The following is a 24,943-nucleotide window of genomic DNA, read 5'->3' on the forward strand; positions in this document are numbered from 1 at the left end:
TTAGCAAGTGGAAATGAGAAAATGAGAAAATGAAGGTATTTGGGCAGAAAAAGGTGCCGTGTGTGAACTGAGCCAGGCAGTGTGGAGGCAGCTTCCTGCATCACCCTCCTGCACTTCGTGGACTGCACCAGGCACTCCTAAGGGTGCTCAGTGAGAGGAATGCTGTTCACCATCTGCATTTATGCAAGGACTGACCGTTGCTGTTTCTCTTTAGGGGTTCAAAGATCCTGTGTATCGAGCTCGGAGGAAGGAATTCGCAGATATTGCCTACAACTACAGACAGTGAGTTCTCAGTGTGTGGGCAGAAACCAATCCCACATTTCCTGCCCTCTCCTAGGGCTATTACTCTGATGGCAATTCCTGGTTTTCCACAAGCATCCTCCTGTTGCTGGGTTCTCTGATGGCTGTTGTTGGCTTCTCTGTTTGCTGTTGTTGGTGTTTAAATCTTCCTGTTCACTCATTTACCCCAAATCACAGTAAAACAAAAGTAAACTGTTCCAGGCACACATTCAAAAGAAAATGTCACCTCTCTTCTTTCCCCACAACACCCCTCTTCCCCTGCTTTGTTGTCTAATTGAGCAGAGACTTCATTGCTACTACAAAGACCTGAGCATTGAATAAAGCTGCTTCTGGTATTCTCCCCATTAAAACAGGGCTGGGGGAGGAGTGCCTATCATTTACATTAAAGCAGGAGCTGCATGCACTGTTTAAATAATGAATAACTTATGGTTCTGATGCTAATCCAGTGCCTGATAATCTACTTTTATCATATCTGACCCAGCTGCAATCAACAGTTTGAGCTCTTTTTTCCCAAGAAAAATAAATGGAGATGATAAATGCAGTTAGAACAGGCTTGCTTGACTACTTTCAGTGATCAGATCTGGAGGAGATAAAATTCTGTTCCCAGAGCCATTCGTTTATATCAGTACTGCTGGGCCTGATTCTCATTGAGACTGGTAAAAATTGTGATTGCAAAGGATAAGGTAACATATGTTGTACAATTAGGGCTCCACTTTGTACAGGACTGCAAGGAAAAGATAACTCCCAAGCCAAAGAGCTAATAATAATTGAAACAAAAAAAGAGAGACAAAATTGACTGATTGCTAGAAAGTGAAAAAAAATCAGGTGAAAAAGTCAGGAGCCTGGTTAGAAAATTTGGATAAGACTTTTTGTCCAGATGTGGATTGATTTAATGCCCATTAATAGGTATCCTACTGAATAGTTACATTTCCAGCATAAAGGATAGTAAATTCTGGTCTCTAGCTTGCAGGCTTTCACCGAATCTTATCATTGTTGCAACCCCCTCCTCTTCTCCAGGCTAAACAACCCCAGCTCCCTCAGCCACTCCTCACAGGGCTTATGCTCCAGACTCCTCACAAGCTTTGTGCCCTTCTCTGGACATGTTCGAGCAACTCAACATCTTTCTTGAGTTGAGGGGCCCAGAGCTGGACACAGGACTCAAGGTGTGGCCTAACCAGTGCTGAGTACAGGGACAGAATGACTTCCCTCCTTCTGCTGGCCACACCATGCCTGATGCAGGCCAGGATGCCATTGGCCACTTGGTCACCTGGGCACACTGCTGGCTCATGTTCAGGCGGCTGTCAACCAGTACCCCCAGGTCCCTTTCTGCCTGGCTGCTCTCCAGCCACTCTCTCCCCAGCCTGTAGTGTTTCATAGGGCTGTTGTGGCCAATGTGTAGAACACAGCACCTAGACTTGTTAAATCTCATGCTGTTGGACTCTGGGAGGGACAAAGTTATCAGGCTTCATGTGAAGTATTTAAAAAGGTAAACGTACTTTGCTTGCGATGGTACTACCCAGCTACAAAGGTGAGGTGGGTCTGTGGTTGCTTGTCTTGAACCTTTCTCCCCACTATCAATTTCAGCTTCTGTGTTCATTCTTTTGCATCTATTTTGTCCTCTTTCTTCCTGCTGTTTGCATCTCTGTCTTTGCTCTTTTGCCTTCTCCCTCAATACATTTATCCATTTGTTTAGTTGAATGCTTAATTTCCATGACTTTACTTTTAGTTTGCCTTTTCCCTCTGCCTGCCTTTACTTCTGGCCCAGTTAATCCCTGAAATTTTTTAATTGAAATTTGCAAGGTTTTTAAGCCATAGCTTTTCCCTTGTAGCCTTGGAAGGTAGCTGAGAATTACTTAGGAGTGCTATAGTGACAGCAATCCACCAGCAATCCTCATAATTCAATATGATGTTTAAAGCTCCACAGATCAAGGAGGGTTGATACAGAGAGACAGAAAATGATGGTGCTCCAGAGAAGCTGCCCTGAGGCTCAAGGCAAAAATGAGGGAGTGGGAGATAGTAGGGTGTCATCAACAGTTTAACAATGGGTCTCTGAGGCTTAGAAAGCTCCAGCATTATTCCAGCAGTGATGTTAACCCTATTAACTTACTTAAAAACTCTTTGATTTTTCAAAGCTGCTGGATTCACCTATGGACTTATCATTATTAGTAAAGAATTGACTGTTCACAGGAGGCCAAACTACATTGCTTGTGATTGTCTAATTCCTGCTATTTTCAACATGAGCTAAGCATATGGAGGCCTGAGGGTGAGATTTGACTCAAAACTACTCATTACAATTATAAAAAGTTAAACTGGCTGATGTCTGCATCTTTTACAACACAATGCATAGATCAGAATTTCTCTGCTCCTCTAAGAAACAGAGTTTTCAGGAGCTGATAGTTTCCCTGTTGTAACCAAAATAAGTAATGTAATGTGCATTAGAGCAAGAAATACAACAGCTGCTGCATATCTGAAAATGAAAATAAATTGAAGCTGACAGCCAGAAAATACTTTTAGAAGAACATTTTGATAAGACAAATAAGCACTAATTTGCTTTTACCACAATAATGCAAGCTGAGGTCAATAGATTCCTTCCCATCTTGTGCCTAAGGACAAGTGAGTCTCCTTTCGCACCTGCATGTCAGGCCTAATGCACCTCTCCTTCTGCACCAGCTGCTCCTGACCAGATCATGTAAAGCTCCTGAATATGATGCTGCTGGCACAGAACATTTTCTCTGTCACTCCTATGGAAGGTATCCATTTTCTTTTCAGTGGCCAACCTATTCCTCGAGTCACCTACACAGAAGAAGAAAAGAAAACATGGGGTACTGTCTTTAGGGAACTGAAGAGTCTCTATCCAACTCATGCCTGTTATGAACACAACCACGTGTTCCCACTACTGGAGAAGTACTGTGGCTACCGGGAGGACAATGTTCCCCAACTTGAAGATATTTCAAAATTCTTGCAGAGTAAGTTTGAAGCATATAAAAGCTCTAAATCAAAAGAAAGGCTTCAGTTCTCAGTAGGGGTGGTGCTTCCAGAGATGCAGAAGCAGTCCCTAAATTATCACGGGCTCCTCATGGTGCTTAGGCACATCATTTAGCCTGTGTCCCAGGCCCCTATCTAAAGCTTCCAAGGGGTACAATGGTACAGATGCTCAGATACGGTGATGCTGGTGTACATGGGTAGAAAATACCTTACTCTTTCACAGTTCAACTCTATTTAACATAAGGAGAGCAAAGAAAACAACCAGCAAACTTTTCCCACTCTGACAAGCCCAGAAAAGGCTAAATCAAGCACGCTAGATATTTTTAAGACCTCATTGTATTTTCATCCTTCCAGGCTGCACTGGATTTCGCCTGCGTCCTGTTGCAGGCTTGCTCTCCTCTCGGGATTTCTTGGCTGGGCTGGCATTCCGAGTATTCCACTCTACGCAGTATATTCGCCATGCATCCAAACCCATGTACACACCAGAGCCGTAAGTACTTTGGTGCAGAATGTGTGTAAAGTTACAACAGGATAACAGCAGGGTCCGTCCAGCTGATAATAACTATGTGGAACTCTGGAGCACTGCTGGGAACAGAACTAATGAAGAACAGCCAAGTGGCTGCTCTCTTCTGAAAATAGTTTTAGATTTCTATTCTGTTCAACTAGCTGCATCCTCTCCTGCAAGTGCTTACGGGACAGATGAGACAGTTTTGCTACTGCAGGAATGCTTGTGTGGAGGCTTGGGTACAAGAGAGCAGTGTACAAAGGCATATAGCTAAGCTATTAGCACCCAAACATTGGTGTGAATTCTAGTGCAGGAATGACTCAACATGTTGCAAGCAAGCTTCTGGCAGCAAGACAGAGGAAGCCAGATCATCAATCCTTTCTCTTTTTCAGGTTTATGCTGTAATGTTTCTCTCTGTCCCTGTTCCATTGTCCTTTTCCACCATTTTCAAAACAATTTTATTCCTCTGCTTCATACTTCTGCAATTCTTCCTCCCCTCCCTTACCATTTCTTTGCTTCCTACTTCTCACAACCTCCTTCATTTTTCTATCCCTCATTCTTCTGATTTTCCTCCCTACTCACCTCATTCTCATCCTGCACAGACACAGGCTGAAATGTTGTCCACAGACCTGGCCCTCCTGGTTTTATCTCTCACCCTTTTCCATCTCAGCAAATCACTTCTCACACTTTGAAAACTCTAGCTGTCCCTGTGTGAGTTCTTCCCCAAATACACCTGTCCAGCTGCCTGCTTCAACTTGTGATGAAAATAATCATTATGAGGAAGCGTAAGAGATTCTGCCTCTCAGTGGGAGGCTGTGGGCCTGAACAGAGACTAGAGTTAAGCTCTTGTGGCATGTGTTGATACCATAGGGAATTGTCTAAGTAGCCTGGGCTTCATCTAAAGGGGTTTCCCCTGAAAAGTCCATGTTCCCTTTGGTGGGACGATTTATTTCATGGCTTTTCTGAGCTGGGTTGGCAGTTGAAGGGATGGTTTTCTTCAATAAGGAAAAGCAAATAGTGTATCATTCTTCACCTGAGGGATATATGATAATAAAAGCATCATTTTAACGCAAAATGTTTTCCTGTTGAGCCTTGAGCCTTATTTGCTGGTAGGATGAAAAGCACTGCACTCTCAACCATGTTCATCCAACATTGCTGGACTTTTCCTAAATTCAGGTGATCAAATGTCATGTTTTTCTGCAGTGATATTTGTCATGAGCTACTAGGACATGTACCTCTTTTTGCTGATCCCAGTTTTGCTCAATTTTCCCAGGTAAGTTACTCAGTGCTTATATTATTAATAAAATTGAACACATCACAGACTAAGTAATTCAGAGGATGAGCCAAAAACTATGAAGCATGGCATGGATTCACCTTTAAGAACACTGTTGTAAGAGTGGTTAAAGCTCATTTGTTTATTTTATTGCTTGAAATCTTGACACAAATCACTTAGATGAACTCATACATTCAAACTCCAAATGTTGTGAGCTGTTCTTTTACAGTCAAACCCACTGAGAAGCCATCATCTAAAAAACTTTTTGTAGATGTTGATCATTCTCAGCATCATGAATCAGATGACTTATTGCAAATGTTAGGGAAAGTGGAGATTTTGTTTTGTTTTGTTTTCTATTGAAGCCACAGTGGAAGCTGAGTAAAGTGGGGAACTGTCTCAGTTGAAAGCACAGCAGAAGGCTAGAAAGGAGTCTTTGGTAGTGTTAATGTCTCTGGAAAGGAAGCCAAACCTCAGTGAAAGAGTGAACTTTTGTCTGCATCTTACCAGAAAACATGAAAAGACACAAAGAGAGGTTGGTCAGTCAGTCACTCAGTCAGACAGTCACTCAGGAAGTGAAAAAAACCAGATTTGATGTAACTTCCTGCTCAAAAGATGAAAACCAAGTTGATGGATGTAGTAAGCACTCAGTATTGCCTTCAGGCTCTGCCCCTTCCCCAAACCAAGGTTTCCTTCAAGATAAGCTCACCTGGACCTTGGCTTATTAGAATTTGACATGGTGTTGACTGTTCCCATGGTCTTGGGGGGGTGTGTGTGTGGCATTCTAATGTTTGCACTGTGCAGTCCTCACTGGAACAAACTGAGAAAGGTACGTGGGTATATACAGTATTGTGTAGCAGTCTTCTGAATCCAGCTATTGCTGCCTCCCAGGAAAGTCTCTATCAGCTCCCAAGGTATGAATAAGCTCTTTCAAATCATACTCTCTGGTTCAGAAAAAAATTAACTCATTCAAGGTTCCAGGAAAAAGTCCTGAAATTAGGGCCCATCAACACAAAATTAAATATTTAGGGCATATAGGTGTGAGTGATTTACCTCCTTAAGACCATACAATTTTTCCAGTTGTGGACTGTGGACTTGATCAAAAGCCTGTCAAAGCAAGAGGAAAGTTTTATTTGACTTTGCTGGGCTTTGTACCAGACATAAAGGATCATGCCTTGCAAATGACATTTGGACAAGACCTTTTCATTTCTGGAGAGATTTATGGTTTAAAGTTGATGCTGCATGATAGGAACATGTCCTGTAAACATTTGTGTGTGGTAGTAAGCGATGGTAACATTTAAAATGTGAGAAATTACGTAAGACAAGACAGGAAGAATGTTTGCAATAAACAACTGGAAGAATAATGGTTTATTGTTACAGGAAATTGGACTGGCATCTCTGGGAGCTCCAGATGATTTCATCGAGAAACTTGCTACGGTAATTTAATAATAAGTGAGGGATCAATTTTCCAAAGCACCCTGTGTTTTCTTAATTCTGTTGCCACTGAAGTCACAGATAGAACTCCCATAGAGCTGAATGGGAACAGAGTGAAGTCTGTGATTGGAGAACCCCACCCTGAAGCAGTTTTATTAAAGGAAAATAACTTTGACACTCGGTATTCAAAGTGACAGTTTTGATTAAACACAGAAGCACAGACAAGATTTCCTGCAGCACAAACATATTGGGCAAGAAGAGATGACATGTTACTACATCCCCACAGGAAACTAGGAGGCAGCTTCAATAGCTGTTCTACCTGCAAGTGTTTCTTCCATCCTGCCAGGCAGATAATGTACACTGCAGTCAGTGAGGCTCATCTGGATCCTACTTTGAGATTACTGAGATCTAGAGTTGCAAACTCCAAATAAAACCAAGTATATGCCCATGAGATCAGCGTTCTCACCATCAGCACATATGGGCAAAGCATTGATCCATCTTTGCACCTTCTGATAGATGAGGTAGTTATTCTGAGACAGAGATGGTATCTCTTTAAAAAGACAGACTAAGTAGTCAGGCTAGACCACACACCATCTTCCTTCAATATTGCTCTAGCAGCCCATTCCCTCTCTTGATGCTGCAGCTGGACACCCTCTTTGTGAAACAGGAGACAAGCTTCTATCAGCTAAGGTTGAAACTTCAACTGGTTGGGCCAGTCAAAATGAAATGTGATTGCTGTAGTTTCATTGTCTGTGCTGTGCTAACAAATGTAAGCACATTAAAACACAAATGTGTTGTCAGGGAACCAAAGTGATTTGCTGGCACACTGAAGCACTGCACCCCTTTCAGGAGAAGAATTCCAGTCCATGGGGACATTTATTGTATTTATACAGTTGATACTTGATACAAGGCAAAATTTTAAATAGAAATGCAGACTCTGCATATATTCAAATCAGTGATGTGCACCTACTCTTTTTGATTGAGGAATCATGTTCCTGTCTAATTTTGCTGCTAGGTGTATTGGTTTACGGTGGAGTTTGGACTGTGTAAGGAAGGTGATTCACTGAAGGCATATGGCGCAGGGCTGCTGTCTTCATTTGGAGAGCTGCAGGTGTGTTCTATAAGCTAACATTCCAAAGATGTTGATAATTGCTTAAATTTAACTTCTGAATGTCTTCCTATCCTTATTTTTACTTCATACTCTGTGCATAGAAGTATCATGAAACGTTGTACTTCATTGAGGAGCTCTAATAAATGTGTCAGTGTATATACACACAGGAGACTCATACCTGATTCCTTCCTAGTGACACTGTCATTGTATTCCACAATTCCTGTCTGAACCTGGGTGGCATTTAGTAGCTCCATATTTCTTTTACAGCAAATTCAAGCACTTTTTAATAGTAATAAATTTCTTACCTTTTTGCTTGTAGTATTGTTTATCAAGTGAGCCTGAGATTCAGCCTCTTGTCCTGGAGAAGACTTCTGTGCAGAAGTATCCTGTTACAGAGTTCCAGCCTGTCTACTATGTTGCTGAAAGTTTTAAAGATGCAAAAGAAAAGCTAAGGTAACCCAGCCATTCCACAGAAGACCCAGTTTCTTCTCCATTGCCAGTACAATGCATCCCATGGCCCTACAAGTTTTTGGATTGACAGTAAGGTTTTGAGAGGCATTACATAAAGCTGTGCAATGCCCAAAGAGACTAAGCAGTTATTACACTCAAAATCTTGCTATAGGCAATAAAGGGAATATACATCATGCATGAAGCCAAGAATTTGCAGTCAGAATTTAATGCGTACAACCCAAATGCAACAACAAAACATATTAGTGGTCCAGTTGCAATGATACTAAAGCTTAGAGTCAAAGCTAACTAATTAATACGAAACAACCCTCTTTAACAATAGCAGAGTTTAAAATTCTTATACAAAGTATCTCTGAGTATCTACTTCTTTTCCTCTGGTTGTGCTCATTCTTTCTTTTTTGTGTTAGCAGTTTCAGTCAGGGGGGAGAGGGGAGGTGAGGGAGAGGGCAGGCATGGAATTGTCGAGTAATCAGCATCTTGTGGCCTTCAGATCAGGGCCATGATGATAACGAATGGAGTTTCTTCTTTCTTGTGAGGAGCTGGATGATGTTGATACTTCCTTTCTTCCTTCTCAGCCCAAGGTTTCCACAAGGCCATTTTAATGTTTTCTAACATGCTTTACACCTTGCTCTTTCTACACTGGTCTGCAAATCTGTGTTACTTGACTTTACTACATATGTTAAATATTTTTATTTGTCCCTTTCGTTCTGAAACAAACTGTTGGTTTGTTTTTCTCTCAGCTCCTAGGTTTATTTTGCTGTGACTTAGATGACCAGCAGGGAGTTGTTGATAGCCTGGGAACCACCAGCATCACCCTATGCTTGCACCTTTAAGGCTTCTATTATCAGTCCATGATGGTGATCCTTTATGTACTTCAGAACAGACTTAAGTTCACTATGTACAGCATAACTACTTGCTGTTCCTGCCTATATAAAAATTGTTAACAGTAGGCGATTTAGCACACAATTATTCAGAATTAAGCAAAACTAAAACAAATTAGGTAATAACTGCACAGTCATTAGACAATTGGTACTGCATCTTAACGAAACTCCAAGCAAGCCTAATAACCCCAGTCTGGAGGCCTGTGTTGTTAGCTTAATACAGAGCCTCCAGTTTGTTACCAGCAGTGTGTTTACAAGACTACAGGGCTACACAGCAAATCTTTCAGTCATCTGTGACTCAAATACAGATTCCGTTCCAGTTCAACAAATGATCCAGGTTCATTTCTGGTTCTTGAAACAGGAATGTCTCAGACTGTGTTTAGCGTTCAGCTTGGGTTCCATCTCACAACAGTATTTCTATTTCTGTTTTTTAAACACCACTGTATTCCTGGATGCTGGCCAAGCCACTGGGGGTCAGCCTTGGTTCAGACTCAACAAATCTTTCACTTGGAGATGCCACACAGGGAGTTGTGTCAGACCTAGAGTCTTTTCTCTGTCTTTCCTGTTCACAAACACATCCTGAGACCCGAGATATTCTGCTCCCTAAGGTACTCCAGCTCCAAGGGCTTCCTAGCTACATCCTCTGCTGCTTTCTCAGTTGCCATAAACCTGCAGCATCTCCTTCTTCCCATTTTCTGGTGTAATACCTGAGAAAGATGGCGGCTTCTGGTTTGTGCTAGTAACAGCCTGCACACAGTTTCTGTTTCCTCTCTATAATTCCTTAACTGTGTAGCAAGTTCCTTGAGAAAGTGGAAGATGCTGCCTTACTCTATATGAGCTGTCTTGGAGCTTCCTTTCTTTGTTTCAATGACCAAATTGAAAAAGTGGTTAAATTGAAACAGAGGTTGGTCCAGTGCCTGTGTTTGTGGCTTGCACCTGGCTATATGTTTTTGTGTGTAATAGAAAGCTTCCCTGGAAAATTTTTCTGAGACTGACCTAAAACACTTCATTTTAACACATTCATCTTCTGATTAGGAACTTACCTTCAGCTGAGATTTAAGAAGACTCTCTTTTAACAAGGATTTCTTCTCTTAGAAAAAGATGGCACTGATGGCACTGAAAGCTTTCATCATAGCCAACATAATTTTTTTTTCCATTGTCACACCTTGTGGCCTGCTCACAGTGAACTCTGAGACAATGGCCTTAGCTGGTAATAATCAGGAATAAACTGAAAAGCCAATGTGGAGGTGGCATCCAGCATATTCCACTGTTCTGGGCATATGGGATTTACCATGCTGAGTCACAGTCTGTGTACTTGGGCTCCATAATCAATTCCTTCGTGCTTTCCTTCCTCTTTCAGTGTGCAGTAATCTGAAGCAGATATATAAGCCAGTATCCTGCTGGGGTCTACAAGGAGCATGGAACAATAGCTCTGACCATCTCATCCCATTCAGAGTCCTTCTTTCCACAGTTTTGTGGTTACACAAATTAATGTTTTCCCAAGACCCCAAAATCTTAATGCTTCTGCCATGGAATTAACTATTTTGCATCAAGGAAGCCTGCAAGTAAGGGCTATCAAGAATGCTGCTTCACTCCATTGACTATCCCCTATCTTTGCAATAATGTGGAGGCCACTACCAAACTCATGCCAGAAGTTAGTACTCTGCTTGCTCCTTGGTACACCAGAATGACATAGGTGCATGACCTCATTTCTCCAGGAATTGCAGACTTGGGTCAGAATTCCTGTATTTTACATTACTGAGAGAAAAATGAGGTTTTTCCTGTTTGGCAAATCCTAATAGCTACATAGTTGGCCTATAGCATGAGCAGTGTTGTCATACCAATAGCATAATTAGTCCTGTTTGGTAAAAAACAAAGGTGGCCACTTCTCAGCCTTTTGGCTAAGATCAAGTGTAGTGTGTGTGTGTGTGTAGTAAATGCAGATTCAAGGGTGTGCGGGATGCTGTAGGTGTCAGATCACTTAGCAGGAATTCCAGTTGTTTCCTCCAGTAGATTTTCTTATTCCCCTCATCAATAAATGCACACAACAGGAAAATAGCAAGCTACTGAAAAAAGGAGCTTTTCATGTTTGTATATGTTTTTGTATTTTTGCCTCAGGAAATTTGCTCAAACGATTCCTCGTCCTTTCTCTGTTCGGTACAATCCCTACACCCAGAGGATTGAAGTCTTGGACAGCTCAAAGCAGCTGAAGAACTTAGCTGACACTATCAATAGTAAGGAAGAACGTAATTGTTACCTTGAATTCCTCAAAACTCGGACCAGAAATTGTATCCACGAAACAGATTCTGTCCGGTGGCATTTAGTGCTCTGATCTCAACCAAGATAAAGTAGCACACATCTCCCTTCTGGTGCAAAAATTGCTTCCTAATTCTAAACAAGTTTCAAAACAGTATTTCCACCTGACTGTAGTTTTTTACACCTGAAAGATCAAGTTAAGTGGAGGTGCTAGAAAAGGCCAGAAGGCCTTGTCTTGGGTTCTGATGTGTGTCAAGCTGTTCTCAGTAAGGAAGAAAAGGAAAAGTCTGGCTTTAACCACATTTCTAGCCTTTTCCCTTATCATTACCCCCCTATCATTGGCTAGCCTGCTGAGAGCCAGCAAGCCCTGAACCTGTGAGCCATAGGCAAAGGGCTGACTGCAGACCTTACTCCAGTAACACCCTACTAAATGTGTCCAATCCTACACTCATCTTATTCTTTCAGGGAATGGATTTAAAGGGTAAATATACACAGGAGTGTTAGAAATAGGCTAGCAGTTGAATTAACTGCTCTAATTTCCTTTGCAGGTGAGATGGGAATCCTTTGCAATGCCCTCCAGAAGATAAAATGAAGACTCCTTGTAACTTGCTAATCACTAGCTATTGACTAGATGCTGTCATGTGCATAAGCCAGTCTTCATCTAGCCTTAGTTTATTACATTTCTGTTAGAAGATCCAGAGGATGGAGAGGGATTTCAAAGTCCATGAATCTCATACTTACTATTGTACTACTCTTGCATTTCTAGTTTGAAAATCAATGCAGCTTTAATGTGAGCATCAGCCTTTAGGAAGATAAGAAGTACAGCTGTTTCCATTGTACTTGTGAAGGGTAATAACATTAATCTAAGGATACCAGCTGAAATCCCTTTCAGTAGGCATATACTTATGCAAAATGGTATCATTTTTGTGCTTTGAAGTAACCTTTTTTATCTCTGCATTTTTTTTTCTTATGACAATGTCTGTGTAGATTTTTCATTTGTGGTTGGCCTCTATTTTTAGCCCATATTTTTCTCTGTTAATATAAAAGGACCCATAAGGTAACTATTCACCATTAAAAACCAGCTTCTTCTCAAGAGTGAAGTCTTTCAAACTAATCCTCAGACAGCTTTTCAAGTTCCTTTGCTTCTGGCTGTGGTTATGGGTGACAGCAGCAGTAAATCTATAGTGATATTGAGAACCCAGGATCTGTGTGTCTTTTATGTGAGCTGGAATGGTTAAAGAGTATTTTAAAAGTATTGATGCCACTTGTCAGATCCTGTGTCCCTTTATGCAGGTTTAAATGGGCCAAAGCAGCACAATGTAGCTTGACTGGGAGCAAGACTGAGAGATGACAAAAAATTAAATGCTCATCGTTTTAAAAGCAGAGAAAATATACTGAAAGTAGATTTTCTTGCAGAACAAATTAGCTTGTGTATATGTGCCTTAAATAGTACAAACAAGCTGCATTTTAAATAGGACTTCTTATCTCCACACTTAAAGAAATTTAAAATGGTGTAACAAAAAGGTTTTGGACATTATCTGGCCAATGCAACTTATCTTAGTTAACCACACAGGTCAATCAGAATTAAATACCTAGGTACATATTTGTGTCCATCTGAAGTGCATTCCAACTCAAAAAAGGCTCTTTTGCACTAGTCAGTTATCATTCATCCAAACAAGACCATGAAACTGATATTTTAAATAAAGTATCTCTTGATTGGTGGAAGTTACCTATAAATGTACAGCAAAGCCTTGCTTGCTCTATCTTTGCATACTCGGTGTATCTTTGTATGCCTCTCTAACATATCCCAAGCTAATATTTTAAGTAACCTTCCTCTCTTCTATGATTTCTTGATGTCTGCATCTCCAGATCTGTTTCAGGTGATCAAAGAAGCCCTTTCACAAGACCCTTTTCCTTTTCAGTGATCTTGGCCAAGGTCAGTGATGGTGTTGGAGAGAGAGGTTGTCAGCACTGGTTACACAGGGAAATGATCTCCTCTGGGTGTCTTTAAGATGCCTAGATCTGACAGCAGCTTTGGAGAAGGGACAGATTATTCCTCAAAGGATGCAGAAATTATTGAGAAAAGGGATGAAGCACTGAAGGAGTGTACAGGACTGTGTTCTTTTAAAATGTGTCTCTTTGTCACTTCCAACCATGCCCACAGCTGTCAGAGAAGACTTTTCGATGTTCAAATGTAACCATTTGAATTAATCTAAATAAACAGAATTATTAGTGCTGTATCAATCTGAAATTAATAGCTCATACATGGTGTATATACCTGCAATGGAAAGAGGTCAAAAATGGGTAGGTTGTGGTCATTCAACATGGCCTTTTAAAGCACCCAAGTTGTGTGAGAGGGGAGTGAGACTACTCTTTGGGTGGGAAAGCCTCACCTCCTGCTGGGAAAAGCTGCCTGTCCCCATGGGAAAGGATGACACACTGTGCCCCAGTCCTTACATAGCCCTTTAAACTACAGCACTGACCCTGAGACCTCTTTTCCTGCACTCCTAGAGGTCCCCAAAAATGCTGAAAGCAGGACTCTGGGATGCCTCAGCAGAGCTGACTTACATCATGGGTTAGGCCTTCCTGGGCCTGTCCCAAGCATGGATTCAAGATGGTGTTGCAGTGTTCACTGTCTGGGAAAGGACATTTCATCATCTGGAGAGCAAGAGCTCTCTGCTGGTGCTGCAATGGGCTGCAAAGCTGTGCTGTAAGATCTATGTATGCTACTTCAGCTATCACACTAGCTGATGAGTCTGGTTTGGCTTTACAGAGAAACCTCAGTTCATGTGCAGAACTGTGATTAGCGCTGTGCAAATATATGAGATGCAACTCTGACCCTAGAGCATAAACATAGCCATAGAAGCCTGATATCTCTGTTCTGCCAATGTTTGTGACCAGTGCTGTGTGGATGCATGCGTCCTGAATCCTAGGGCTTTTACCTGCATGTCCACATGTAGCTTGAGTAGGAGACCTTGTGGCATTTGTTGTTTGTGCCATGAATGTGGCACCCACCAGTCATGGGAATGGCCCACTTGGGACTTGCCACCACTGTCAGGGGAATGTAGGAGAGGGATGATCCCTTCTCTCCCTTGAAGACCACTTTCCCCCCTGTCCTGTTGAGTTTGCAGCTGCAATTCAGTCTGAAGTGTCCCCTTGCCCCTCCAGTGCTGCCCCAGGACCTGAGCCAACGGGAGGAGATGCTGCAGCTTGGGGCCAGGCTAAGTTCAGCACTGTGGCCTGTCCTACCCTGCCCACAGGCAGCACCAGGCCCCATGGCTCCCTGGGCTGGGCACACACACACACCAGCACTCACCAGGCCATGTAAAACCCACAAAGCTCAAGGTCTTGATGAAGCAGTGTTCCCCAGGGCACTGAGTCTGCCTGCTGGGCATGCTGTTCCAAAATCACCTTGGGTTTCTCTCAGCCAGGCAGTAGGTGTGGAAATCAAGACCTTCTCAGTGCCCTTTCTTGGGCAAAGAGGAACCATGGTGCTGTTCTTATCCCTGGAGAGCAAAATTTGGTTACGTTGTCTTCATCTGCCCTGTTCAGGGAGAAGGCAAGAGCAGTATAGTACTGGGGTGTGTGACCTAGACAGGATCAGCTAAGGGGCACATCAGAAATGGCTCCATCTGCAAAGGGAGGACGGAGAGGTAGCCTTTCTATGGGCCAACAAGACAACTTCCAGGGGGTTCTAATACACTGTAACTTGGGATATGAAGATATGGGTGCCCATACCAAGAAACATGATTGTGGATGTCAGGGAATGCCATGCCCTGAAATAACCAGAACTGAATTCCCCCTGAGCTTGTCCTGGCAGCTCTGAGAAAGATATAACCCTGGGCTTTTTGATAATGTACTTCACTGGAGGTAAGATCATAACAGAAACAAATTCCAAAATTACTTAACCTGGACAGAGCACTCTGCTCTTGTAGGGCTAGAGTAGAACAGGTCAGATCCTGTGGGCAGGGAAATCTCAGAAGCAATTCTGTCTCAGGTCCCTGACACTGTCACAATTTAGTCTGTGCAGAGGGGATACTATTTGTATTGCACTAGGGTTTGGGGGAAGAGCCCCTTTGGTTCCCTGGGTGCATGGGCAGTACAGAGAGGCCCCCAAGGAGGTAAGAGAAGGTGGGAGGAAAGACAGTCTCAGACACTGTGCAGGACACTCCAGATTGGGGGATGAAAATGGGGCTCGGTCTAATTGTCTCTCCACAAAGGAGCCCATCTCCAGAGTCGAACAGCTTTCAGACACTCTCAAACAGACCAGAAGGGTTGCACTTTGAAGTTACCCAGAGGAGGAGGGTGGTCCTGGGCTCTTGCGCATATCCTACGCACATGGTTTCCCTTGATGTCTCTGATATGGTCAACATAAATGTCCCTACACCTAACACAGTAGCAACCATCTTGCTTCACTGCTGTCTGGCAGCTCTGATTTTGCTCGCCATCCATGTAGGTGCACTGCATTTACAGTCTTACCACATCCCTTGGCCACTGCTCTGGCAGAAGCATTCACATTCACAGGCAGTTTCCATTCAACACCTGGCAACTGCAGTCCAATCCCCGGTCTCCCAATGAAGACTGACTTGGTGGGGATCTCAGGCCAAAAGGAAGAAGCCAGCACGGAGAAGGAGATGCACGGCATAGAGTCATTGAACAGTCAAGGTAGCCTGCACTCCAGCAGGGAGGATGGCAGAGCCACTCTCATCCTGACCCTCACCCTGTGCAATGTGAGGAAGATTGAGCTCTCTAAGGCAGCCAAAGTTTTTGAGGTATGACCTTCACCCTTCCTTTTCTCCACTGAGCCCTCTCTTCTGTACCTATTGCCTTAGCTCTCCCACTCCTCTCTCATTCTTCTCTTGCTCCCTGCCTGACTTACGCTTTCATCTGCCTTCCCGCTTTCTCACTGTCCCTTTTTTTGCTACAGCTGCTCAGAGAGGTTGGCTGGCCTCTCCAGTTGAAGAAAGAGAATGCTCTGGAGGGATGGATTAGCAGAAGAATCATCATTTTAAGAAAGGGCTGTTTAGAGCAGACATCAATCTATTCCTTCTTTTTAGCTGTTGTGGTGGCCAGCTATGACTACACATTAGAAGCCAATGAATTTTTTCAGCATATTTGGCAGGAGATAGAATACTGGAGCTGTGAACCATACAGGCATTATTCTGGGCACTTGAAGCATCCCTACCAGGTGCTCACTCTCATCTATGAAAATGAATAACTCGAAAGAAAAGTATTGTATTCATTACTTATTTTTACTCAGTTGCAATTGTTTAATGATTATGGTGTTATTATACATCAATAGCTCTGCTTTTATTCTGCCAGGGTTTTAAGAGTTTCCTGGCCACTCATTTATTTTTTCTGCCAAGACAAAACGCTACAGTCAACAGTATCTCATCTTTCATCTTCATCTATCTCTACCTAATTCTACAGCATTTAGTATTTATCTCTGCCTGTATTTCAGCCCCTTCTAAACTGAGCATTATTAAGCTTTGCTGCTTAACATGCACTTCTTGTTAACACTTCATTTAGTCATCTTTTAAAGACATTGTAGAATTATATCTGGACTTACCTGGATTTTCAGTCTTTTGAGAAGCTGCATCATATGAACATCTGGCTCTTGCAGATATTTGAAACTGAGATCCATCATTTTGAAACCAGACGAGCCAAAGAATCCAAGAATTCTGATGGTGATCTTGATGTTTTTGTTGAATGTGAAATTCGCAGTGCTGATATTAGTATCCTTATCACCGCCTTAAAGAGAGTAGCAGAGGATGTGAAAACAAGCAGAGAAGACAAAGGTAAGAAATATATACATCTCTTAGTGAGGTTCTGTTTCTTTTTGGTGTAACTCTTTAGCTTCATGTTAGCAATCTAATTTGTCTGGAAAACGGGTGAGTATGCATTAATTTTTCTTCACTGCATGACTGTTTTCTCTTTTCATTACTATTGGTGTGGAAAGAGAGACATTTTCTCATAGCTAGTGGATCTGAGGTGAGAAAAGCATTCCAGCAAAAAGGGAGATGAGAAGGATAGAGCAGCAAAACAAGAAGCAGAAGGAGAAACTGGGAGCTCCTAGATTACAGAAAAATTATGTGCTGAGAGCTGTGCAGAATGCTGACTGCTCTCAGACAAATGTATACACTTCATGGGAACATGATGATACAGCAGAGTCTGAATGTTTCATTTGCTTGTAGTGTATCGCATTGGTTTCGTTCAAAGGAGCAGTAGTTGTCTGCAGTGTCCTGGCTACTGCCATTTGAGTCCAGTAGGACTGGCTGGAGTCCTTCACTGAAAAGAGCTAAATGCAACGAGCTCTAAAGAGGCTTCCACACAAAGAAGAGAGGGTCAGCAGAAAGTCTGCAGGCGCTGTGCAGGCTGAGAGAATCAAGGGATGAGCTTCTTGTGGGGATCAGAGTCACTGACAAATCTGGAGTAATAGAGCATCAGGCATTTTCCCAGGCACGTGAAGAGCATGTTTGGAGGTTGGGCAGCTTCAAAGGCTGCAGTTTAGGAACAGTATTTCACCTGGCAAAGTACTGCAGGTGCTACTCCACTGCCTGTACTGTATTTCAGTCACTATCTCTACCAGTCATCAGGGTATGAAATGAGTTTTCCAGAGGCAGGCTGGTATTTGTCCTATTTACACGAAAGTAGGGGATAGGTGAGTAAAACAAGCTGTTAGAGACACAATCCTGATGATGCCAGAGGTGCCTCTGGCAGATGAGAAGGCTGAAGGTCCAGCCTGAATACAGAATTTCTACAGGGTTTGCTACTCTTGACAAGTCCAGGCAGAAACCCCCAGGGTTGTTTTATCTAATACAGCCCTCTTTGGATGTTGCTTGAAATATACCTTCAGACTTGTGATGAGAGGCAGTCCCTGCCAAGCTATTGTCAGGGACTGTGTGGATATCAAAAGGGTATCATCAGGGAATCTGGAAAGCCAAAGAAGGTTTTAGAGATGAAAAAGCATTTGTTTAGGATTTCCTTGAAGCTGAGAGGTTTGTGCTCAGAAGTAGCAGTTAACTTCATGTGTGCTGGTACTATAATCTACAATAAAAACAAGGGACTGTTAAAAGTGGACATTTTTATGGTTAAAGCACAGGAATATTAAGGACAAAATTTTCTTCACATTTTCTTTTTTCCTATGGTTTTGAAGAAGATAATAAAAATAGTTAGGCCTGACGCTAGAATTAATACAACTGGCATGCAAATAGATGGAGTCTTTCTGTTTCTAAGTTAGCTCAGGCTTAACACACAACACTCTAGTTTGTAAAGAACCTTTTCTGGGCATTTCAGACCCCAGAATACAGTAGTGCCCTAAGCAGTTAATTCAGTTTTAAGGTGAAAGGGTCAGAGAGTTGGTGTTTGTGGCCCACAGAGACACCCAGGGTGCGGGCACCAGCAAGAACTCAGGATTGGTAGGTTTTGGCCTTAAAGCTTTTTGTGTTGTGCTGTGTGAAGCAGAGTATCTCATTTGGCTTAAAAGGAAATTTTGGCTTTAAAAATTGTTTCTAGTAATTCAAAATGAGACTTTATCGTTGCAAGTTAGTTTCAGATAGTTTTTCATCCAGTCAGCCAGTTTGGCCAGCAAACAAATTTAGCTACTGACATGTACACACAGGGATATGGATATTCTTAGATACTGGTGAAAACTAAGCTTGTAGTCTGCAGCACAACTTCAGAAATTATTTTATCCTATCTCATTTAACTCTTACTGCTTTTTCTCCAGTGCCATGGTTCCCCAGAAAAATCCAAGATCTGGACAAGTGTCACCATTTGATCACTAAGTATGATCCCACTTTGGACCATGGTCACCCTGTGAGTTTCAAGGCATTGTTTTTTAATTTAAGAAGAAACTCTCTGGAGGGAAATTTTTGTAAGAAAAAGTTCAGGAGTAGAGAAATACTCATGAAAGGACAATAAAAATAAAGGGCCAGATAAAGGCTGGTTGTCAGTGGAATTAGGGACTACAGAATGAAAAATTACTGAGAAAAGTTTATGGGCCCTGATTCACCAAGGTATTTAGGATTAACATAAAACACATGATGAAGTAATTTCTATTCAACATATTCTTTAGCATGAGTTTACCTTTAACAGTTTAATTAAAAAAAAATCTAATTTATTTTTTCATCTCACGCATTTGAAGTACACACACTTTGTACCAGCTGGTCCCCATAAAAGTCAAGTTCCCCAGACTTTTGCTTTCTGTTTTCTATGTTTGACCTTTCAGATATTCTGTATCTGCATTTTTAATTGGGCATATGTCAGGAATCTCATTCAATGTACAGAGGACAGGAATGAGGACAAGAGGCAGAGAGGTAGTCACTAATAAATGCCAGATCCTCAGATCCCACAGAAGGGAGTATTATGCTTAAACTTGCAAAAACTTTTTAGTTAGAAAACAGACACAGCTTCCCTGGGCAACCTCATCCAGTGTCTCACCACTCTCACAGTAAAGAATTTCTTCCTTATGTCTAACCTGTATCTACCCTCTATCAGTTTGAAACCATTATCTTTCATCCCATCCCTATAATCCCTGATAGAGTCCCTCTCCATCTTTCCTGTAGGCCCTTTTAGCTAATGAAAGGTTGCAGTAAGTTCTCCCAGAGCCTTCTCTTTTCCAGGATGAGTAACTCAACTCCAACTCTCTCAGCCTGTCTTCATAAAGGAGGTACTTCAGACCCCTGATCATCTTTTGTGGCCCTCCTCTGCTCTTGTTTAAGTAGACACAGTACTCTAGGTCTTACAAGAGCAGAGCAAAGAGGAAGAATCATCTACCTCGACATGCTGGCCACACTTCTTTTGACATAGCTGAGGATACAGATGGCTTTCTGGACTGTGAACACACATTGCTGTATCATATTCAGCTTTTCATCCACCAATACCCCCAGGTCTTCTTCAGGGCTACTCTCAATCCACCCTCTGCTCAGGATGTATTTGTGCTTGGGGTTGCCCTAACCCATGTGTGGAACTGTTCACTTGGCCTTCTTGAACTTCTTGAGGTTTGCATGGGCCCTCCTTTCAAACCTGTCAATGTCCCTGCTCTCAAACCTGTCAAGGTCCCTCTGGATGGCATCCCTTCTCTCCAGCACGTTAACTGCACCACACAACTTGGTGTTGTAGGCAGACTTGCAGACGCTGCACTCAAGCCTACTTTCCATGTTGATGACAAAATTGCTAAATAGTGCTGGGCCCAGTTGTGACCCCCAAGGAACGCCACTTGTCATTGGTCTCCATTTGGATATCAAGTGACTGACTGCAATTCCTTGAGTGTGCTGATTTAACCAATTCCTTATCCACCAAATTGCCCAGCTGTTAAATGCACATCTCTGAGTCAGTGACAAGGATGTTGTGTGGGACAGTGTCAAACAGTTTACACAAGTCCAGGTAGATGACAGCAGTTGTTATTCCCATATCCACCAATGTTGTAACTGCAACATAGAATCTTTCACTCTTCTTCACATCTTTCTGATAGAAATTATCTAAGTATTTGTCGTCTTTCTGAGCTAGCTCTGAGGCTGCTTTTCATGAGATAAATGAATGTATATTGGAAATTCTTTGAACTGGAATAAGTTTTCCTCCTACTTTGCCAAATAGGAGGGCTCAACACAGAAGAGGATGAGAGAAAGCACCAATAGTGCAGTTACCCAAGTAGTGAATGAGAATAAATCTACATGGCAGAGCGCAGCACAATGTAGACATGCCCGAACTAGCTTGAAACAAGTTAGCTCAGGCATTGCAAATCATTTGTCTGTGGCAGAAGGTAGCACAGTGTGGACTCATTTACTGCGCTGCTGAGCATTGCTCAAAAATGGACAGGTGGAGGAAATTGCCAAATACACTATTGTACAGTTGGCTCAGCAAAAGAGTTTACACATACATTTACTACCAAATAGGTAATTTGAGCTGTCCATCTCAACAGGTTCACTTGGTTCTTTACCATTTCTTTAATGGCCAGAACAACAAACCAATGACATTGTAACACCAGTTTCTAGGGCACCCTGACACTAGTTGTGGCAGTTCCCCAAGGAGGCTTCTGCAGCTCCCAGACTGGGTAGAAAGATCTGGGAACAGCAGGGACAAAACCAAAGGGTCACAGCATCGATGCTAGTCTGGCCCAGTGGTTTTCCTGCATGTTTTGTATGGACTCATTGCAGTTCCTGACAAGTAAGGGTGGCATCTGAATGAACTCATTATCCACAACGCATGACAAAAACATGCTCTCAGGATCCAGTTCTTTCCTCAGATTCATGCACACAGTACTCATTAACTGCAGTATTACTGGTAATATTGCTACACTGAAAATTATGTGAATAAACCTAAGGGAGAAATTTGGCTTGTAGTACACAAAGAGGTGCCAGTAAGTTCTGAATATTTTAGAATAATAAATATTTGTAGAGTGAGGCTGATCAACACTTCTTTATGAGTTATATTAGCAACATAGTGCCAGATTTCAGATTTTATTCTTATTATGAATGATGTAAAATTCAAAGGAGTCTGAGTCCACACCTCTGTTGATACTTAATAGCTGGAAAAGCTCAACTTCTAGTAAATACTGAGAAGGCAAGAAGAAAACTGATATTAAATAAGTAAACTCCCTCTTTAAACAGATTCCACTGAATGTGTCTTTATCATAATATGGTAATAAATGGGTAAGGGGGCATTGAGATGAAAGTCTGAACTTTCTACAGATTCAGTGGTGGTTCTAATGATTTCTATCCAGTGGAGACTCTTCTTTGGCCAAAGTGAAGGATATTGTGCAGGCACAGTGTACTTTCTCAGGTGAGGTGGTACTAGGTTTGGTACCATCATGTTATGCCCTGTGCTACAACTTTCATGCTCAGCAGAAGAAAGAAATGATTCAGAGACTGAGCTCTCCTTCAGTGGAAGTGATGCCCCTATTTCAATTCCCTTTTTTATGTAACTTGCATTTAAATCTGCCCATAAGTGTAATCACATGGTAATACAGTATCTATGAACAACTCCAAAATCTTTCCATCAGTCCATCTTACTTTAATTTCTGTTCACAAGCCTCAGATTTTCATCTAAATGTCATATGCAGAATTTGGCTTACCCTGTTCATAAGGTTCAAGATTCATTGCCTCAGCGAAAAGAGTCTATTTGAGTCCTAGGTTTTCTGAATGCTTCTGTTAGCAAATTTATTTATTCTTATAGTTCTCTCTTAAGGTAAAGCTTCTTTCAAATTGTTTTCTAACTCAGGGATATGCTGACCTGGAGTATAAGAAACGGAGGGCATTCTTTGCTGACCTTGCCTTTAATTACAGAGCGTAAGTACAAGGCTGCTGAAGAGAAATTGCAGTGGCTCACATACTCTTTCAGACATCTTTCTGTGCAAGAAATGCCAGAGACAATCTTTTGTCAATGTATCAATGGGGCTATCTTTTAGAAGACAGAATTCAGACATTGCAGCTTTGACTCCATATAAATTATACTTTTCTCACTACACAGCAAATACACCTTAAGATAAAAATCTTAGGATTGCATTCACCACTTTTTCAGTGTTGCATTTTGTCTTAGCAGAGGTGATTTCTCAATGTGACTCTTTTGTTTCAGTTTTGTAGTTCCTTTGAGGACTAGTTCCTGAGATGAGGCAAATCTTTTTTCAAGGATCTATAAGGAACAATGTTTGAGAATATATTTTTAATGACAAAAAAGCAATTTACTATTTTTGTTATTTGCTTGACAAAATGTCTCTAGCTAGGTACATTAGTTGTCTAAAAGCCTAAAACCATCTCAGGTCTCATGTGGGTGACTGAAAATGTTTCTACCTTTACATGTAAACAACAGAATCACACTGCTGTCTGACAGAGTTAGTCAGATGTATAAGTAGAACTGATTGTGGATTATCAGCCTCATGGTGTCCAAGAACTGGAGAAATTTCCCAGGTCTTGAGAGACTTCTTCTTGAGTACAGTTTTCTCACTGCCACCAAATATCACAGCTAGTGCATCACAAAACAGCACTAAAATGAACTGAACTGGCTCAGAGCTACTGAAGAAGCAACAGTGAGGAAAAGAGGAGACCACCACCAATCAGCAAAGTTAGTGGTAACCATGCAGTGTATGCCTGGGTAGCTGTCTGCTGCTGAATTTACAAATGCTTCTCTGTGATGACGCTAGGCTGATCACATCCTTCAGAGATGGACCCTCTAGGTACTGCATTTTGGTGGCTAGATTGCCTTCATCAGAGGTAAGAGTAGGCCTGAGGCTCTCATTTTACTTCTGTAAAGCAGAACATGGCTCCCTTTCTTACCACATCTCTCTGTTTCCTCCCCACAACGGAACAGCGGAGAAACCGCACACATTAGAGCCTACCAAGACACAGAATTTAATTACATACTATTTTACTGTTTCTGCTTTCACTACACTAGATATTCACAGTGCAGGCGAAGAAAATAATACTCAGAAATGGAACCTGAAACCTGCTTTAGGCAGATGCATTGTTTCCTCTCTTCATTACAGAGGAGACCCTTTGCCTCTCATCAAGTACACAGCGCAGGAGACTGCAACTTGGTGAGTATGTTTGTTATACTCTGACATCTGGGCCTGGAGTGCCAGGAGAGACTGGCAATGTGAGATAGCTTATCCACCATACTTATCCACCTCAACTTTTACTTCTTGATTGTTACTTTTCGGTCATTTGGTTTGTAGAATTCCATTCTCAGGACCGATCTTAACTATTCACTTTCCAGAGCAAATTACATTTTCCCAACCTTCTCCCTGCCTTCCAATCCCAACAAAATACCAGTATAGCAAGTATAACTTCTTCTAACTGACCTCTAAGTAACTATAGCTATGGTGGTGACAGAAATACCACCTTTCCAAATCTATTACTAGGAGAAAATGCCTACTTGCAGTTGGAAGATCACTCATAGGACATGGCTAATCCAGTGTTCATAGGTCAGCCTTGCTTGCTTTCCTTCCAAGTATTCATTCCTGTTAATATGAATAGGTATCATCCTTTCAAATTGGAGCTAAAGAAAGTTTTGGAGTTTATATCCCTCCTAGGATACACTATTTACACTGTAAAAAAGCCTTTAATGTTATATGAATTGATGACAAGTTACTTTCACATGTGTGCAGCACTTCTTCACAGGGGCTTTGTTTCTCCTGAAGATTTGTAGTTAGAAAACCCATCCCAAAACAAATAAAATTAATTCAATTCAGTCCAAACTATGTTTGCATACTTTATGTGAAGTGCATGTCAGATTTGAAAGAAAGCAGAGTTCTTATTTCATATACCTCTGTTTCCACTGTTTCCCACTACCTTTTACAAATCTCAGTAAGCAGCAATACACATTTGTATGATAATACAAACATAAATATGTCCAAATGTCCCAACTAAGAGCAGAGTCTCAGATTTGTGGAACGTACCACATGTGCACCTAATAAGAGTCTTTGTTCAGAAAAGTTTGCAATATAAATGGAAAGACAGCCTAAAGGTGGGGAAAAGGAAAAATGAAGACCACATAACTGTGCAACTGAAAAAGCTTGAGCTTAAGGGATTTGCCCAAAATTATACACAAAGTCTATGTCAATGCCAGGAATTAAATCTGTACACTGGATGTCTGATTCCAGAACCTCAGCAATAGGGCCATCCCATCTTTTTCAGTGATTATTTTATTTTAAATAAATTCTGCTGTGCCATAGAGAGCTGGAGGGGTGTTTCCCACAATCCCATGGAAAGCTTGCATCCAACTCATCTAGGCAATCA

At 41.8% G+C, this 24,943-nt stretch overlaps 2 protein-coding genes across 2 annotated transcripts in view; both read left to right on the top strand.

The window, feature by feature from the left end:
• PAH (phenylalanine hydroxylase) overlaps positions 1 to 11,802 on the top strand; it is a 39,548-nt gene extending 27,746 nt beyond the window's left edge. Inside the window, exons 6-14 of the mRNA XM_054387075.1 lie at positions 215 to 282; positions 3,070 to 3,266; positions 3,640 to 3,775; positions 4,994 to 5,063; positions 6,441 to 6,497; positions 7,510 to 7,605; positions 7,925 to 8,058; positions 11,073 to 11,188; positions 11,759 to 11,802. Of these exons, the coding sequence (XP_054243050.1) occupies positions 215 to 282; positions 3,070 to 3,266; positions 3,640 to 3,775; positions 4,994 to 5,063; positions 6,441 to 6,497; positions 7,510 to 7,605; positions 7,925 to 8,058; positions 11,073 to 11,188; positions 11,759 to 11,802 (918 nt within the window). The remainder of the gene's footprint in view (positions 1 to 214; positions 283 to 3,069; positions 3,267 to 3,639; positions 3,776 to 4,993; positions 5,064 to 6,440; positions 6,498 to 7,509; positions 7,606 to 7,924; positions 8,059 to 11,072; positions 11,189 to 11,758) is intronic.
• Positions 11,803 to 15,784: 3,982 nt separating this feature from the next.
• LOC128971496 (tyrosine 3-monooxygenase-like) overlaps positions 15,785 to 24,943 on the top strand; it is a 29,064-nt gene continuing 19,905 nt past the window's right edge. Inside the window, exons 1-5 of the mRNA XM_054387076.1 lie at positions 15,785 to 15,982; positions 16,834 to 17,008; positions 18,940 to 19,028; positions 22,431 to 22,498; positions 23,692 to 23,742. Coding sequence (XP_054243051.1) covers positions 15,785 to 15,982; positions 16,834 to 17,008; positions 18,940 to 19,028; positions 22,431 to 22,498; positions 23,692 to 23,742 — 581 coding nt within the window. The remainder of the gene's footprint in view (positions 15,983 to 16,833; positions 17,009 to 18,939; positions 19,029 to 22,430; positions 22,499 to 23,691; positions 23,743 to 24,943) is intronic.

This window comes from Indicator indicator, chromosome 14 (assembly GCF_027791375.1).
Source record: "Indicator indicator isolate 239-I01 chromosome 14, UM_Iind_1.1, whole genome shotgun sequence".
In the NCBI taxonomy this organism is placed as follows: Eukaryota; Metazoa; Chordata; class Aves; order Piciformes; family Indicatoridae; genus Indicator; species Indicator indicator.